This window comes from Apteryx rowi, unplaced genomic scaffold, assembly GCF_003343035.1.
Source record: "Apteryx rowi isolate R43461 unplaced genomic scaffold, aptRow1 scaffold_883, whole genome shotgun sequence".
NCBI lineage: Eukaryota > Metazoa > Chordata > Aves > Apterygiformes > Apterygidae > Apteryx > Apteryx rowi.
This window is the reverse complement of record NW_020451186.1, coordinates 10,752-29,672: the sequence shown is the minus strand read 5'-3', so window position 1 is coordinate 29,672 and position 18,921 is coordinate 10,752. Positions and strand designations below refer to the sequence as shown.

Genomic DNA, 18,921 nt, shown 5'->3' with positions numbered 1-18,921 from the left:
AGAGACTGTTAGAGCAGGAACTGGAACCTGGGATTCCTGTTTAAGTCTTAGCAAGCTAATATCTAAAAGAGTCATGAGCAACATTACTACCTGGACAGGTTTGCCCATGTCTTGTGTGGTCCTGGATCCCATGGGTGCATTAGGTTTGTTTGGAGCACAGCGACCACCCCACTGCCACTGTAGCGTGCTCCCCTGCTCTCCCCCCATGGAGTTTGAGCATCCCAGTTGGGCTTAACTGGGAGGGAGATACGGGAAGGCTCATCCCAGTCAGTGCTCAGGCAGTGCTGGAGTCACGCAGAGGATGCACACCTGGCACGCAAGCCGTAGGGACTGCTACCGGCAACTGAGCCTGTCTGGTCTGGTTTGTATTATAGCTTGGCAGTCAAGAGTAAAGGAGTGACCTAAGTAATTTCACAATAAAAGCAGCATAGGTAAGGGACGGTCACTGAGTAGGAACACTCACAGCCAGGCTGAGAGAGGTCATGTAACTTCCCACTGCTCCTAAGCCACTGCAGGATGCTGCACCAAACACACGCTGCCTGCACTGAAAGCAGCCTCAGTGAATATTCTTACCGATCAGGTATATTTAGCAGCAGATTGTAAATGACAGTGAAGAAAATAACCCACTTGACAGGTGTTTTGCTTAGAAATACCTTTATTTTATAAAGCCACGGTTTGTTCTGTAAAGTTTTACCACACTTATAAAAAAGAGGTTGACAATTCTCAGGGGGAAAAAAGCTGAAAACGTTTCTTGTAGTTCAGGGTTACACAAAGGTTATATTTATAATATATATATTTATTTATAATTTGGAGACAGTCGAGAGGAAACTGCAATACAAGGGCAGCTATGGGGTCATATTTCAGACACTTGCTCATGACCTACAAATAGAGTTTCTTGACAGAAGGGGTTTACGAGGACCATACCACTGTCTCGGTAATCACCATTGGCTGGGGAGCGTGGCTCGGAGAGGTGGTCCTAGGAGAAAGACAGAAAAACAGTGTGAGTACTACTCATCCCATCACCGTCTGTGAGTACACAGGGCAGTCCACTGCTGTGCAAATGCTTGTGAAAAATGGACTATTATTTTTACCACTTGAACATATGGTCCCAACCCTCAGAAACGGCCTGAATTTTTGGGTGCCCCAGTTCAGGAACTTTTCAGGCACTTTGGCACGTTAGCCAAAGGCAGTCAGAGCTGTGAGTGAAGAGTTCCTCTGATAATCAGGCTGATTTTTTTTCTCAAACTGGGAACCCTGAAGTCCATTGTACCAAGCGTTAGGTGTCTTAGCAGAATTTGAGCCTCCACATTTCTATTTTTTTTTCACTTTTATGATGAGTTGCAACAATTTTCTGTCTGTCAGCCAGGTTTGACTCCTCCAAGGTGCATTTTCAGTTTATTTTTAAGGGCAGAAAGCCAAATATATGGTTCCAAGCTAACTGAGAAATGTCCCAGTTCAGTAATGTGCTGATCAGTTTTAAATGACTCAAGTGACAGCTTTTGGAGACTATCCCACATGCGAATACTGCAATAATTTGAAAACTGTTTCTGGGTAAGACTAAACCAGAATCTTACTTTAGCCTCAGCTAAATGATTGCCAGGAAAGTGGAATTAATGAGGTGATTTTGAGTGGTAGTCTAGTCACTTCTCAAAGGCTCCTTTCTGAACATAAATTTTTGTAATTTAACCAGAGATGAGTTCATCAGCTAGCTGATCTCTTGAAAATCTCTTTAGCTTAAGCCCACACTGTCCACTGTTTCTAGTTTCTAAATACCTTTGAACTAAGCCAAATTACTCTTCTCTGTCTTTGAGGCCAGATAATATAACATTTCTATCAGTAGGATCACCTGCCCATATATGAATTATCCCATCGAAGCAGTCAGAACCCTTGAGTAAAGGCTGACCAGTGCACACCTGCACTACACATAGGCTGATGTTTTGATTTTTTATGTACTGGGAACACTTACTCCCTAAACTATTATTTGAGAAGCTACAGGCAGCTCCTGAGACGCAAGTGCACAAATTTTCTTTACATCATTATCTGCCACTACCCCTGCTATATAATGCAATGTGGGACAGGCACACTGGAGAGGTTAGAAGGACCGACTGTCAGTAATGGGTTGGCCCAAAGAGTGCTCCTACTCATTCGCGGTAGGACTAGACATTGGCTACAGGCTCAAATGAAGAGAAACTGGGGAAAAAATTCACCTAGTGGTAGTTACTGCTGAAGTTTCAGCCCAGGAGCACACAGCAACATAGAGCATAACTGCAAAGCCTGGGAATAGGATGACAGCCAGTTTTTGGTGACATATTTATTGCATCTCATAATACATTTGTGTGAGTGGGTCCTTCTTGAAAAGTTGTTTCCCTGAATATGCATAGGAATTTCAAGGTTTTATTAATATTTTTTTCCTCTCCCTTTCTCTCAACATGGCTTCAGTTAAAATTCTCAGACACTAGTCATGCAAGTGAGGTACCTCTGAAGTCTCCAAGGACTGGATCTCTCTTGGTAACTCTACAGCATGCCTGTTGAAGTAGTCCATGGTAATAGCATTATTCCAATAGCTCAAATTGTTTTCTGGGTTAGATGTCTTTTTCTTCCTCCTCATGCAGCAGACTGTCAGCAGAACTGCTGTTAATAGAAACACGTCAAGAAATTGGTTATTTCCTTTTAATAAGGACTCATCAGTAACATGGATTTGTTTTTTAAGTTACCTAAGGAGAGTGCTGGCGATCTTCATTCATACAATTAACTCTGAGTTAGCATTTAACTCTCAGTCAACAAAACCACACAATTAAATCAGAATCTGGACCAAGCAGATGAAGCTTTGGGCTTGGCAGGATATGTAGTTCTTATTTTCTTTTTGATGTAAGTTCACAATCTTCAAGATGCAGTTGCCCTACTCAGGAAAAGGCTTTGGTGTCATAACTGGATGGTATTTTAATCTCTAAGCAGGGATTCACAGACGCTCTAGGACGGAGGACACTTCACAAAGATGCAAAGGAGGCCACTACGCAGATCTTTTCTGCTTCTAGTGTCTTCAGACACTGCAGTGATGAGCATGTTAGCAAATGGGCAGTGAYAGATACCTGTCCTAGTCTCAAATATCAAATTCATAAATACCTTAGTTGTATGCCTTCAATACCAAAAGTTTCTGCTCTAAATTGCTGCTGATTCTTGTCCCTGTCACCTCACATACATACCCTCGCTTTTAGGTATTTTGTGGCYGTGCTCTGAAACATCAGAGCCTGGCCATGGGGACAGACAGGCTCCTCAGCAGGGGGGACCTGAGGTGGCACCGGGGAGCCTCTCTGACACCTCACTTGTGTAGCTTACATTTTCCAGGGTAGCGTTACTGACCTTTGGAAAACATCCTCCCTCAGGTCAGCCCAGAACCAGGATTTTTTTGTCTGTCTACCTATATCAGCATATGGGGTCTACTGATAAGATGGATAGAGCATAGTCTGTTCCCTGCGCTTGCCTGGGCATTGGTGGTATCTGGGTTGCCTTTTTCTCATAGCTGTGTAACACATTTTAGCTTTTGAGGGCTGAAATACTTGAGCTTAAAGTAGAGCAGTTAGGCAAAACTATGTGACCAGAAAGTGAAATTTGTTGATTTAACTGTCTGTTTGGTCTTAAGGCCACAGATACCCATTGATCGCAGTGATGCTAGAATAATGCTTCCACAGCAGGCTGGCTGGACACAGAGATGGGTGAGTGTATTTTCTGGAATCGCTTTCAGTTTAGTCATCTCTGTTCCAGTTCAGATTTGTAATCTTGGCAATTTTATGAAAGCTAGCCAAACCCACTGGAACAAACATACTGCTCACACTGGTCCTTGCTCAGGCAGAATTTGAGGCATGTACAAGGGTTTATTCAGTGGAGTAAGGCATAAGCTTTGTGTGCTTATTTTATACCTGTGGAATTAATTGAACATTTGTGCTCATAATCTACCTGATTTATACTGACAGACAGGTAGCTGGATATGTACTTACTTTGATTTGCATACATGAAATAGGGAATGCCCTGCTGTAAACTCACTACATAATTTCTAAACCCCTCATGATAGGAAAGAAGAGAGAAAATATTCATGAAGCAGAAAAATATATTATCTTCTCAGCTACAGCCAAAATTAATTTATTAGAATTATAGCCTAGAGAGAAGAAAAGACAGCAGAGAGGTCAAAGCGGTTTTGTATGTTTTGACAAACACTGCAACTACCCATATGCCGTGGATCTAATTTCACATCCCATCTATTCACATAAGATGGCAATACAAAAGTGCAGGTTACAGCTCTATTTAAAATAAAAAAAAATAAGCTACTAAGAAAAATTGTTAATGGGTTTGAGTTCAGGGATTTTATGTCTCATTCAAAGGAAAAGGTGAGTTCATACTATAAATCTTCTCACGAAACTAATGGAAAAAATCTCCTGCACCATTCCTGCACATTTCAAAAAAGTAGGCCATTATCAAACTCACTATTACCCAGTCTTAGACTGATCTTGCTTCAGTCTTTCCATCAGCATTACTCTTCTGATGGCCTGACAGTGCAGTTCACGCCAGCGGGTGCTGACGCAGGCGGCCCCATCAAAGTCAGCAGAGCCGCCCTGCCCGGGGAAGCACCAATCCTCCTCACGGGCTGCGTCACTGCCCCTTACTTTGCTCAGGCCCAGGAGGCTGGTACCCGCCTGATGCCGCCAACSTGGCCTGCAGGCGTGTTAAGGTGAGCAAGTGAAGCAGGACACGCATTTAGTCCCCCCTGTCTTTGGGCTGTATTAAGGGAGCAGGGCTAAGGYGAGTAGCCCTCCAAGCTTTTTGGTATGCCAGCAGCAAGTGCTCTCTAAGGCAGATAAYGTTGCTCAAGTAGCCCGAGGATACAGGAGCCCCAGTAAAGCTGACTCTGGGCAAATATTTTGAAATCCTCAGGTTTTACAGCTCAGATAATATTGTGGCTGCTGTCAGTGAAGTACTGGATTTGGGTTTTGGGCACTGGAAAGCTTGTGACACTAAGCAGAGAGACGTCTCTGCTTATTTGACCAGGAACAGGCCCTGTCATGTGCAGCTCTGTTTGCTGTGTAGCAGTAACGCTCTTCTCCATTAATTATGCTCTTGGTCTGCAACCCCAGTGCACAAATGAGCAAACGGATGGAAGACTGTGGAGAGCGAATTCCTGAGTGTCCTCAAAAATCAAGTACAACACATTTTAGCAGGAGGCTGCCTTCATAAGATGCCTTGATTCAAAGCAGGGGAGACCTCATTTAAGAGGGAGAGGGGAGACAGCAGGGCTGGAATGAGGGCATTCCCTCTCTTTCTCATATTAAATGACTGAGAAGGCTTTATTGGCATATTTTCGTGAAATTAATATAGCTAAGAACAGGACCATTCACTCGCAGAACAATCCTAGGAACAAGGTACAGATCTATGTATATCCTTAGACAGCCATTCACTCCCATCATTAGAATTACAGTTGCGATGGTTACCTAGGACATATTTGGTGGATGAAATACCCAGAGGGCAGAGATGGTTTAGAAGGGTTTTGAAACAGCAATAACTACAACAGAGCCGAACAGAGAAACCCTACCTGCAACTCCCCTCTTCTCTTTCCCATTGTATCATGTGATGGCCTTGTGAGGAGGAGAAGGTCCTGTTGCTTAATGCTGCAGGATCATATTTGTTTCAGAGATGGACAGCACTTTGGACAGAATAAGGACAAACTCTTGCCCTTCAAGCTTCCACCTGGATCCTTCATGGGAGTTGGGAAAGCTAAACTGACTTTTCCCTTCTACTGTTCCATTTTAAAGCTAATACTGAGCACCAGGAGAAGGACATTTCAGTGATGTCCCTGGGTCAGCTGGAAGCTCCCCACACAAGGATTACCATACATGTTAGGAAATAGCATGAGTCTTTGCAATTTTGCAGACATTAGAGGTTCAGAGAGTTCAGAAGCATTTCTAATACTTATTCATTGACCTGCTACTATTCTGGAGGAAGAAATTTCAACGCACAAATTCAGGGGCTAAGAACTGTTGATGAACTCCAGTTGGGACGCTGGCTTCTTTCCGGCCCTGCAACAAATTATGCCAGCATTATCTGTTCCCCCATCTATGAAACGACATAATACACCCCACAAACAGAAGAAACAGGATTCTCTCAGATTCACAGACTTCCAGGCTGGTGGAAACATGCTGATCATCTGCTCTTACCTGCATAACACCTGCACAACCATAGAGTTTCACCTGGTAATTTTGGTCCTTGTCCATAAGTTCTAGCTAAAGTACAGCACATCTCATAGGAAAACATCCAGCTTGGTTTAAGAACTTGGAGTGACTGGATTTCCATCCCATTCCCAAGAAGGTTGTTTCAATACTTAATTTCCATTACAGGGACATGTTCACATTGTCCTAGTTTGAATCCAGCCTCAACTGTTGCTTCCTCAATCTCTTTTTTCTCAATTCTTGTTTTATTAAGCCCTCCATTATGCTATCAGAAACATGTCCCATATACTGGGCTTGAGCCTTTTCTTGGACTACATAATACTACTTCATAACTACACAAGTGGATTTAAGTTGGATTTCTGAACTCTTAAATCATTCCCATGACTCTTCTCTGAATCCTTTCTAATCTTCCAATCTTTTTAAAAATACAAATCACCAGGATTATATACCATATTCAATATTGGTCTCATAAATGTGGAGTAATGAGATAAAACCAACTTCCTACACTTATTTGATAGTCTTCTGTCTATTCTTTCAATTTATTTAAATATTTTACTATTTGTATATTACTATATAACACATAAACATAGTGTTAACAAACTTGAAAGTTGCAAGCACTTAAAAGTCAGGAAAAATTAAGACTGAAGGATACTAGGGAAATCAAAATTTACTTCTCTCTGTGATTGTAGATCATAATATAAACTAAGTTGCTAGAGACCCCTTACCTCAATGAGTAAAATAGTATTTTATCCATATTTCTTTCCACCTTTCTAATTTAGTGTGATAGTTAAACACCACAGTGAGACTGAAGAATAGGTAGTGGCAAACAAGCCTCACTGTGTCTGTTACCTGGGCTGTCTATATCTGTACAACCTTCGCTCTATTATTAGTACCACAGTGCGTTTTGTTATTGACCACAGCTGCTTACATCAGGAGACAGCAACCTCCTCTCAAGCTTGGTCTGAGCTCACACTTGGAGACTGGACTCAGGGCTTGTGATTGCTCTCAGATCAGGAAACAAACATACCCAGGTTTTTTGATTGGGAAAGTGAGTGAGATAATTTTGGAAAGTGTCCCAGCCCATGAAATATGAGTAGGTGGGGTTAGGTCCAAGGCAATTCTTCATTTATTCTTTGAGTTCTGCTGATGTTTCCATTTGGAGACTTGGCCTCTCTCTTGCATTGTCTAATGTCAGCAGAACTGACTAAATGAATTGACTTCTGGGCATCTGATTTGCAGYGGTCTATTCTTCACCATTTTATCATGTAATTCTATAATTACAGAACTGTACGTACTGGGAAGCCAAGGATAGGGCCTGTGAGTTTTAAAATGAGTTCACAGTGTGTCTTGTTCTGCATTGCAGCAGGGTGTATGAGACAGGCACACACACATACACATGCACACAAAATGTTCAAGGCTGCCTGAAGGACATCACAAAAACAACTGGAACCATGAGATGCAGAAAATACCGATAACAGTGTTAAGTACTACTTTGCTTTTCTGGGAACGTAATGATACAGAATCCTTCATTTTTGTAACTCTCAAATGGAGTAAGCAGCACTACCCACAGTATTTATACCATGAAATGGAATTCCACCAAAAGGTGAAATGATTTCCCCAAATTCACGTAGCAGATGTGGCGGGTGCATTTCTTCTCAAACATCAAAGCACTACTTTTCTGGTTAGAATTTTAAGGGATTTTGGTGGGACTCAGAAACCTATGTATCCTCAAAAAAAATGTACTGTAGGGACTGGAAAGCCAAATCCATCTCTTATTTCAGGAGGTGAGYTCCTAAGGCCTGGCTCTTCAGGCCAGTGCCGTAGACACGGAGCTGTGCCACCAGACTGGCTGGCGGGGCCACCTGGGGCATGCTGATTTGGATGTGGATTGGGACTAGTTTTTGGTGAGAGTCTGAGCATGGGATGCCAGGTCAAAGCGAGGCTGAACAAACCCTCTGCGGCTTCCTACTTGTAGCAGGCAGCAGACCCTCGGGCCGTGGCTGGGCCACCGAGGWGCCCCTGCAGGGACTTTCCTCCATGAGGAGGAGCTCTGCATCCTGGGCAGCTCTTCCAGTGGGGATACAGCACCAAGGGCTGCGGGGATGACTCTCACCTACCACGGAAATTAAAATGCCTTGAGGCTATGGGAACAGCAGAGGCGTCTCCGAGCCAGCTTGGGGGCATGCTTCTCATTAGCAGGAGGAGGGAGCCAAGTTAGTGATACTCCTGCGTCTCTGCAGCTGTGCAAAGGCTCCAGTTTCCTCTCCACACCAACTTTCCCTGTCTCTCATTTGTAACTTCCCTGCCTCAGGGATGCCCAGGCTGCCTTCTCCCCCCCCTGCGCGGGGGGCTTGGCCCTTCTCACAGAATGATGTCTCAGCAGACGGATCCATGGGTCTGGCCAGCTTCCCCGAACACGCCAGCCCACGGCTCAGGGCAGCGTACCGGAGGGTCCTGCCCCTCGGGGGCAGCAATCACCTCTCACCATAGAAGTCCTCAGTGACTTCCTCCATGGCTTGTTCCCTCCAAAGGCACCAGAGGTATTTAACAAGATGCTTTTCCAGACACTGTCCAGCATCCCAAGGCAGGAACAGGACAGCATCTCGATCAGTCTGTGCCCAAAGCTCCCCGCGAAACACATGTTCATCCCTTGAAGACACCCTTAGAAGATCTCAATGGCTATATTCCTCATCTGTTTCTAACACCAGCCTCTCCAGCCTCTCCTCCATTAAAACCAGAAGGGAGAGGTGACTGCCGCTGCTGGGCCGTGCGTCCTCCTCTGCTGTGTCCGGAAGGTGGCGGCAATCCCCTTCGCACACCGGCCAGGAGCGCGCGGCAGCCCTCGCACATGAGTAAAACCTGACTTTTCAGGAAAAAAAAAAAAAARGGGGAATCTGCCGCTGGACTGCAAACCCTGGAAACCGACGGCCTCCGAGCATCCCTGCGGCCAGCGCAGCCAGGATCAAGCTGTTTCACACAGGCTACCATTTCGGAGACACTCGCAGGGTAACATCTTCAAAAGCTCCTTAGGAGTCTGTGCACGGTTTCCAACAGTAACTCTGTTTTAGCCTGGAATCTCTTTTCCACTGGTTTAATTTTGTCAGTTAAGAGTACAGTTTCTCTGGTTTTACCCTCTTATGTTGACACACGCATAGCTGGGTAAAAATGCTTTAGGTTTGTATAATTGATTTTTCTTCTTTTATAGGAATAAACTATGCCAATACAACTTCAGCCAGACCCACAAAACATTTAAAAGTCTGTCTACGATTCATTTTAACTTTGAAATACATCTGAGGATTCCCAGATTTTAAAAGGAGAGTCCAACTGAAGACTTCTCTGAAATCTGGTCCTGAAAACAGGACCTAGATATCTGAATCATAAAAACATTCAGTTGTATCAGAGCTGGTATAGGTAATTTTCAAAATAACACTTGCCTTTTTTAAAATGAAGCTTACAAACATAAAGAAATAAAATAAACACAGTCTTATGAATCCATTCTGTTATGGGACATATGATAAGAAGGTAAGTTTAAATCCTAATGAATAATGGGCTAGAAGTCCTGCCAAAGGACTCTTTATAGTATTACTATTAATAATTATTATTATTATCGCTAGTTATTGGTCATATATGGCACACTGCAGGAGAGACATACACAAATTTACACACTGGGTATGCTTCCTATGTTTGTGTTTTATGGTATTATATTTTGCATTTTGTATTTGGGCACATACTATCCAGATCAGCTTTCTCTGAACACCAATCCTAAACATAATGCTTGGAAGAATTTACTTGATCATGTGTTTCTGCTGGTTCATAGACAAGATTTTGTTCATCATATCATCAAATATTGCTTCTCATCATCATGTTGTGCTTGGTATACCCCAGTTTCTCCTTTCCATCTTTCACAGAAGTATGTGAAAGTGTATGTGCATACACTTGTGCTTTGCTTTCACTTTATTTTGATTGTCAGTCTTAGAGATTTAAGTTTTGATTTCACTAGTGGTTTTAACCAAGTTAGTAGTAGTGGAACCTGATGGTCCTAGAGGTACAGGTCTAACAGAGCTGCTGAGCCAGTCTAATAGTCTGCAGCTGACAAAAGGGCTAGTCCTGCTCCCCTCCCAGGTATGTATTCCCGCACCTTCACCCCCTCCAGATCTCACGCCTATCTGACCCTGTGGGGAGCTGACTCAGCTCACTATGTGGACAGAAAAATAGCAATGAACAAAGTGAATATTTTTTGACCAGTTTATCGATCTGAACTGGCTCGCAGAGGAGCCAGGTTAGGACCAGGCAGAAGGAAAGGGGAAGGATCACAAAGCCGAGCCTTGGAGAGGGCAGAAGAAGAGAGCAGCACCCTTTGGCATGAGTGAGCTGTTAGACTGGCTCAGTCAACTCACCTAACCTGGTCCTCAGTATATCTCATGGCTGTACGTAACAGGATTAATACTTGATAGTGTTGGCTGCTACCCTTTTAGTCTTCCTCAGGCAGCAATGGCTGGCAAATGTTTATGTTCTTGTTTCACTCCATTGCTACTTGCACTCCAGACAGATCAGTATAATCACACCCCATAACCTATTTAGTGGCTTCTTCTTGGCTCTGCAGAGTGAAGCATCAGAGAATAACATACTGTCTCACGTTGCTGATATCACCCAGTTGGACAGGGGATACACCAGTGTCCACTCACAAGCTTTCTCATAATTCAATCACGTTTTTTTTTAGCAATGGAGTCAAATAATGAGATCCTAAGCCAGCTCTGTAAACCTAACTTGTACTGGTCCTGCAGGTGGCTGCTTTCTGTTGTCTGAAAATCAAAAAATTTCAAACTGTTCTTGTTCTCTATGCAGCTGCAAAGTCAGACTCAGAATTAAAACAGAGGAAAACAGCAATTTGGTTATCAGAATGATGAGACTTTAAAATCGAATTGTTCACAAACTGCCTGCAATGAAATATTTTATAGCACTGGAAAACTGGTGTTCTCTAAGGCATTGGCCATTAAAATTATCATTACTCTTTTGAGGTTAGCAGTGTTTTTTTTTGTTTTGTTTTTAATCCAGTTCCAGGGTAGAATATAGCAGTTCCTAGATTGCAGAGCTGTGTAATTTTTGGTTACCTGTTTAAATATTTTGAAGTAAAGCTGCTTTGCCTTCCAGAGTTGTTCAGCCTTTGTCTTATACCGTCAAATGGATAGCCCAGAATGGCTAAGGGATTTCTAATAGCAACAGAGCAAGTGTGCTTTGAGTGTAAATGTTATAGTCCTGGAGGTTGTTAATCCTAAGTATTTTGGTCAGTGAATGTGTTATCTGTCTAGTGATTGTTTCTCATCTATCTCAAGCTGCCCTGCCACTGTAAGCTCTCCATCTAGTCCTTGAATCATGGGGCCAAAATCTGTATTTTAAGGAAAGAGAGGAAGAAAGAAAGGAAAAGAAAGTGTCAGTTAACTTACAACATGAGGATATAGGTACGCTGATAGCCAAGATGATCCAGGCAATGTCCATCTTGCTGAGACAGATGGTTGCTCTGTGCTGGGGCTTGTCTCCCTCAGTGACATGGGAGATGTTTCCCAGCACCCCAGGTTTCCAGGTCCCAGCAGGAACCAGTCTGTTTAGGAAGTTGCCGGTTGCAGTGGAGCCAGCTGTGGAAATGGAGCTGGACAACCTTGTGGCAGGCACTGTGGAGAGAGCACTGCCGAACACGGTGGCGTTAGTCACTGCACCATGCTGCGTTGGGGCAGCTCCCCTGGGGTTGCCCACTGCCGGAGAGGAGATGTTGACTTCGAAACTGGTCTGAACCGAGTGACCTGCTGCTGCTGTTGCAGTTCCAGGGCCGGCAAACAATGGGACGTTTGTACTGAGGTTCAAGGTTACCCAAGAGCTGTTTTTGCTYGGCATATCCCATATATCATAGTGGGGGCGGTTAAAAGGCACCGACACTGCTTCAGGATCAGTCAATGGTCCAGCAGTTGTGGTGGCAAAATCTGCTTTCTGCACGACCGGCTCCGTCCCGTCTCTGCGCTCTGCTTTCCTAAGGCCTCCCGAGGTGCTGCTGGGGGGAGAAGGGGCCGGGTGCGTAGTTCTTGCCAGCCCTGTGCCAGTGGGATCTCTGGAAGTCGCAGTCGGGGAGGGAAACGGGTGGTCTGTGAAAGGGCTGCTCAGGGTGGGGAAGGGGGAGTGCAGGGCCATCTTTCGGTAAGGCTCTGAAGGCTCTGTGAAGTTCCCTTTGAAATCCTGGAGTATTTTCCCCTTGGGGCGAGTCTGTCCTGAGTACAAAGCACTCTGGTTGTACAAGTGATACCTTTCCTTTTCGCCAGCACGGCGGCCGCTTGCTTGCTTTTGGCCAGCGGACGGGGCCGTTTTCTCCGTCAGGCTAATGGGATGGGAAACCGTGCGAGCAGGTGCAGGAGCAGGCTGTGTCATGCGACGGTCTTTGTGATGAGGCGTTGTCCCCATGGCTGTGACAGTGGTAGTGTCCATCAGGAAGCCCTGAGAGGAGGATACAGCGGGAGACAGTACCTGAACAGAAAACACCAGCTCTTCTGTCAGTGCCAAGATCAGTAGAACACCTGGAGGGAAAAAGCAGAGAGCGAGAGTGAAACGCGAGGTGGGTACAGGTGGGCTGGGAGTTGCACCACTCTGCTCTCTGTTGGTGCTTTCCTTTCTTGAGCCAAGGCGGCACAGCTGGCAGGAGGGAATACCTTTCGTGGAGGAAGAGCTCGCACCTCGGTTTGTCAGCTTCTCCAGGAAAGCAGCACAAGAAAAGAGAATCTGCTGGGGCCGCCGGAACAGCGAGGTGGGAATGGGAAAGCTGCAGGGAGTCACCACAGTTAAAGGAGATGGGACCTTGCAGTATGGATTCAGGAGAGTGCTTTAAAGTACCATACATAGGTGCAGGTGGTTTCCCTGTAGAAGCTACACAGCATCCTGTTCCGTAGTGGCAGATGCAAAAAACAGATTTTCATTTTGGTTTTGGCCAGGAGGCCTCCAGATAAGTAGCCATATCATTGTGGGGAACCTTAGCCTGCTCATTCTTTTGGCTGCAAAATCCTACTTTTGGCTGCCTCCAGTTTTGGATGCCATTAAGCAATCTGTTTTTCGAGAGAGCAGTTGCTTAGCCCTTGCTGAAAATTAGGTCAAAATTTGTCACTGACCAAGAAATGGGGCCAGTGAGGGATGTCTGATGAGGGGGCTGCCTAGGTTCTAATGCTGTTTTTGATTTAGCAACTTTGGGAAATTTTGTCTCTTATTTACAGTATGAGATGTAGAAAATCTGTGAATGTTAAAAATGAGTAAGAAAATGTAGCTATTGTAGCCATTTTTGAAAATCATGTGATTATTAGGATTCCAATCTGATCTAACACAACTGCCCTTTCACACTCATGTACAAATGTTTGTTTGTATCCTGTGCTGCACTTACATGTACTGTGGGATTTGATTCTGTGAAGTTTGCCTCTCGCCTCCAACTGCAGTACACATCATTTCATGATGTACCAGATTCACACTACTGGGAACATCAATTCTTCCATTTATTCATAGTCCAGATAATGGACCTGGGCAGCTGCAATAGCATAAGCCTCCCCAGGATGCAGGGCTAATATGCCCTGAGTTACTGCGACCTGCAGGGACCACATCAATCACACGTCACCATTTCCATATGTTGAAGCTGTCAACTGCAATGTGGCCCTCTGCCTGCTAGGAAGCACATGGAACGAGTCCTTTCTGCACAGTCCACTGAACACCATCAGCTGGCACCATCAGCGCTGTGCTGGTGCGAAATTCAACCAGCAATCTCAAGGTGAAAGACGCTGCTGCTCAAATAAATGCGGGAGCCAAGCTCATCAGAACGGCAGGACTCCCAATTGCATAATGATTGCCTGCCAGTCGAGATTGTGGGGTATCTTCCTGCCCCCTTCGCCACCCTCCTCCCCCTCCCAGCCTTGCCAGCTTTCTCCGCGAGTGCTGTTAGGCCATTTAGCTCTAACTTACTTAGGAATATTTGGTATGGGCATCAGCAGAAAATGGAAGAACGGGACTTGTGAAAATCAAAGAAGATCTCTGATTAGGTGTCCATTGGATCCTAAGGCTCTGTTGCATACTGGTCTGATGCAAATGCCATGAAATGTGTTTATTCAGAGTCCTGTGCATCGTCCACATCCATTTGCAAGCAATATATTACATAAAGCACAAGCTGACCARAGGAGTAGTACTTACTCCTCTTATCCAGCTAAGCGCTATGCTTTGACCACTAACCATCATTGTTGAACCAGAACAGCGCAGAAGTCTGCCACCAGCAAAATTCATTTCGTCTTGCCCCCAGCAACCTCCTGTTCCTCTGCAGCGTATCCAAATCAAAACACTGACTCGATAATGTAGTGAGAGCCAGTTATAAGTAATGCACTTGCCAGTGACTGATGCTAAAATTAGCTCTTTTTTATTTCTGAAATAAAGTAAGTATCTCTTCCAAATAAACCACGGTCTGGGACCTCGCATCCAATTCCTAGCCAGGTGCAGACAATACGCTCCTAGCAGAAAACCTAGTCAAAGAGAAGAATGTATCCTGCATATCATGCTATATTCCTGGAGCATAGCTCTTGAAAATGAAATGCAGGAGTTATCTTCACATTTTGGCAGCACTTATTCTGAGGTCAAGGTCAAAGCAGATATTCTAGTGTCCATATGGCTAATATTCCATGCCAAGACAAGTTGCTGCTAGAGAACAAATTCAAAGAGGAAAGCATGAAGATTTATTTTGGATTTGGTAGGTGGAGATAATGTTTCAGGAAACTTTAGGCTTGCTGTTGTGAGCACACAAGATAAAGTGCACTGGCAGATCTTATGAGATACTAGATTAGAATGATTGCAATGCCTGCTCAAATTTTTGGATGTTCTTTGTGTAACTGCTTTTCTCTCACACCACATGCACAGAAAAACATTTCTGTTGGATTTTTTTTTTCCCCCCCAGGATATTCCTTAAGGAATACGGAAGTTGCCAGCTCTTCTGCAAATTATGCCCTGGGGTTAGAAACCATGATCTTTGGCTAAAAAACTCCCGAATATCCAGTTTTACTGCTTGAAATACTAATAAATCAGAAGCTAGCAACTATAAAGATTTATAATCTCTCTGGGGCAGCCTGTTGTGGTAGCAGGTCACCACACATCAGACACTAGAAGCCATATAGATTTAGCCAGTACCTTTAGATGGGTTGTAAGTATTAATAACTATTCTAAGGAAATACTGTGTCATAAGTCATGTATTTGACAATAATCAATAATGCCCACAACCCTTCGCTCTCTGAAGGTGTGCTAGTCAGATTTTGCTCATCTGCGAGCTCCCCCTTTAACAGCCTCTGCAGAGCTGCTGCGGTCCCACAGACACTGCTTCTTAGGACTTTTTTTTACTGGTTTAACTGACCACAGTAACTCTTTCAGAGACAACCAGAACTAATCCATGTCCCTAAATACTTATGAAATATTCAACTTAGTAGATCATTGTCAAAATAGCCTGTGCTGTATATTTTGGGAAAACCAGCTGGTAATACAGACTTCACAGTGGGCTTTGCTGGCCCTTTTAAGTAGAATTAATTGGCTTTATAACTGATCAACAGCCAACTGGAAAGCACAAGTAAAAGTTGGAATCAGTATTTTCAGATGCTCTGCATCATTCATCCAGGGACACCTGGGGATGTTCTGGCTGGGTTTGCAGTGGCCTGATTGCCCAGAGCTCCCACTGACTTTTGCATCACGTGAGTGTATGCAGTGTCGTACTAAGCAGGACCCTTATTAAGGCGCCTGATATTAGACTCCCCTGTTGGGGAATGTTGGCCTAAACCTGGGAAAATGGTTTTCTGAATTCCTCTACTAAGATGCAGGAAGCGTTTATCACAGAAATGGATTTAACCAACCCCTTCAAAAGTCTTCCCTTCTCCACCTCTCTCTGCTTCCCAAATGCACCCGTGCTGTGCAAAGGATATGATGCTGATGGCCTCCAGGGCCCCAGCCTACCTAGAGTTACCACTGAAAATAAACCTTTTGGGCCTAAAGTTGTCATGGCCAAAGTGACAATTGCCCAGATGTACGGGACACAGCAGATGCTCTTGGTAAGTTCAAAGCCCAGTCCTGCAGCTCTTTGCCAAAATCCTTCAGTCTGGGCTGCATGAGACTCCAAGGACTGACCTTATTTAGAACAGGAGCCCTTTGGGGTAAGGACTGTCTGTTACTGCATGGTGCCATAATGGCAATACAGACTGATGTAAGTACATTATAGCAAATAATAAAAATTAATTATATTTTCAAGTGTCAGTTAACACCATTAAGCCTTTTCATAATGGGCCATTTCTAAGTTGTAGGAGTTCATGCTCAGAAAGGGTCAAACTGGTTTGACTTTTAAATGCTGTATGTCAAATCCCTGCTCTTGGAGCCTACTTTTCTGACTACATTAAAACCATTCAACCCTAATGAAAATGCTGATTGACCTGATGTCTCAGTGGTGCAAACTGTGTCATCCCACCTTCTTGCATACCGCACCAAGACTTGAATGTTAAGTACAAAATGAATTAACTCAAAGATGAAACATAGCAGACTGACAGCAGAATGTACACAGAGGGAGCTGATGTGCATTTAGCCAGAAAAACCCTTCCTGACGACATGGTGCAATGGTTCAAACCTCAACAGGATCTCACTGCAGTGCGCTTTCCCATGGTATGCTCACAGGAGGGGTCCAGATGTGGTGTGTACAGTTTTGTAAGTAAAGAAAATGAAGGAGCAATGTTTTTAAAGACTGGAGCCAATGTCTCTAGCAAGTCTCAAGAAAGTTGGGGTCAGGAATATTTTGCTTCCTCCTAATAAGAAATGAGAAGGGGTTTGGTCCCCAGCAACCTTCTCTGAGTATTTTATCTCAGGACCTGAGGAGTCCCTGCTAAAGGCTGCTGCACCAGCGTAGCGCACCCTTTAGAAGGCTTCACCTAGGAGTTGATACAGCCTGGTGCTGCACTGGGTACCTTACGGGCCGTTTGGGAACAGCCTTTCCGCATGGCATGGCAGAGCAGGCATGCTGCYGCGCAGTCGGTTCGCACTGTCAGGCTCCCTGGGGGCACAATCTTCAAACAACACAGTCTTACTTAATGCCTGATCTAAAGCTCGTGGAAAGGCTCCCGCTGACTTAAGCGGGCTTTGGACCAAGTCCTCATTGGCAAGGACATGGTGGAGGCTCTGGAGCTCCACGTTCACATTTTCTGCAGCATGTGAACAAGCACAAATTGCTCAGTCTGGCATTTGAGCCCTTCTCACCTCTGCTACCTTGGACCTTGCAGCAAAACAATGCGAGCCACCCTGATCAGCCCTTGGCAAACACTTTTGCTGCAGGAAGTCAGGATGACGCTTTTTGTGCAGACACCTACTGCTGGACTCATTACTGCAGATTGCCATGGGCAAGGGAAGCAAAGGGCACCGTCTGCAAAGGACCCGTTACTGACAGAGCCCGGGCTCGGGTGCACGTGAGCAGCCTACAGGATGCTGACGTCTTCCTGAGACCCAAACAGTCTTGGCTTATTAAGCGATAGTGAGAGCAGGTCTTGCAAAACCCGATTCAAAGCGAAGCCTTCTGCGTGACACCATTAACTTACCATGTGTCTCTCAGCAAACCAAAAACATTACAGGGAGCACAATGAATCTTTAATAGATGGACAACTGGGCAGAAAGTATATATTGTTATTTTTGTTACATTCATTTTCTTTGTAATCTGTCAAAGCAATGTGATTTTCACACACAATAAAGCAGCCTTTGTACAAAGAGTTAAGCAAATTCCACCTCCATGAGTGGTGGCAGAATCAAGGGAAGAAAAAGTAGGTTACTCCGCATAGAATATTTCTCTTCCTTGCATATCAGTGACTGTCATGCCAGAGCTCTCAGCTATTAACTTTCAAGTTATTGTCTGTTTTCCCTTTTAAGTGTTAGATGGGGTGCTCAAGCCCAACTTCAATATACAAGATATTTGATAAAATGCAGAAAATAAGACACATGGAATAACAGCTCTATTTGCAGTAACATGAAATACCATCAGCAGAAGCTTTGGAAATCACATGCACAAACACAAATTAAGCAGCACACACTGACACTCCCTGAGCAACAAGCTTAATGGTGACCACAGTTTTCATGTGGCAAGCGTGTCCCAGTCCTTAATGCAAAACCATCATAGAACAAGCATTACTGTTGCTAAGATGCACTTTCACTGAAGATTTTAAGAGAGAGGGTCCATAAACCAGAACTAATTTCTGGTCCTCCAGTGCTTTAAACGATGAGGGTACAAATAGGACAGTGGCACACAGGTACAGAGCAGGCGTTTTCCCACGGCACTAGGGACTCACAGGTACTGTGGAAATGGGTGCTCTGGAAATGTCGGAGATCCCCTGCTCCCCTGAATATCTACGGACATCGGAGCCAGGGATCCTTCTGCAAAGGCTCACTGACAAGCCAGGACAACAGCCGTCACCGAGGGGAGGGGAAGCCAAAGAAAGACCCCGGCTCCAGCAGCCCGTTCAAGGAAATCACTCACCTGAAAATATCATTTGGACTTGTCAGCAGACATCCTCACCTGCTCACATCCGCAGGCTCGGACGCCTCATCCCTCCGGAGCGGAAGGCAGAGCGCGCCGGCCGGCGAGGCCGCGGCGGGCGCTCGGCGAAGGAGGCGCGGCGCAGCCCGGCAGGCGTGTCCT

At 44.8% G+C, this 18,921-nt stretch overlaps 1 protein-coding gene across 1 annotated transcript; it reads right to left on the bottom strand.

Annotated features, from left to right (window-relative positions):
• Positions 1–637: 637 nt before the first annotated feature.
• On the bottom strand, positions 638–18,834 carry TMEM108 (transmembrane protein 108). Its single transcript, XM_026090952.1, has 4 exons — positions 18,760–18,834; positions 11,660–12,775; positions 2,477–2,631; positions 638–976 (listed from the first exon to the last, which is right to left on the bottom strand). The coding sequence occupies exons 1-4, from the start codon at positions 18,770–18,772 to the stop codon at positions 854–856; spliced, it is 1,407 nt and encodes a 468-aa protein (XP_025946737.1). The 5' UTR covers positions 18,773–18,834; the 3' UTR covers positions 638–853.
• Positions 18,835–18,921: the final 87 nt, after the last annotated feature.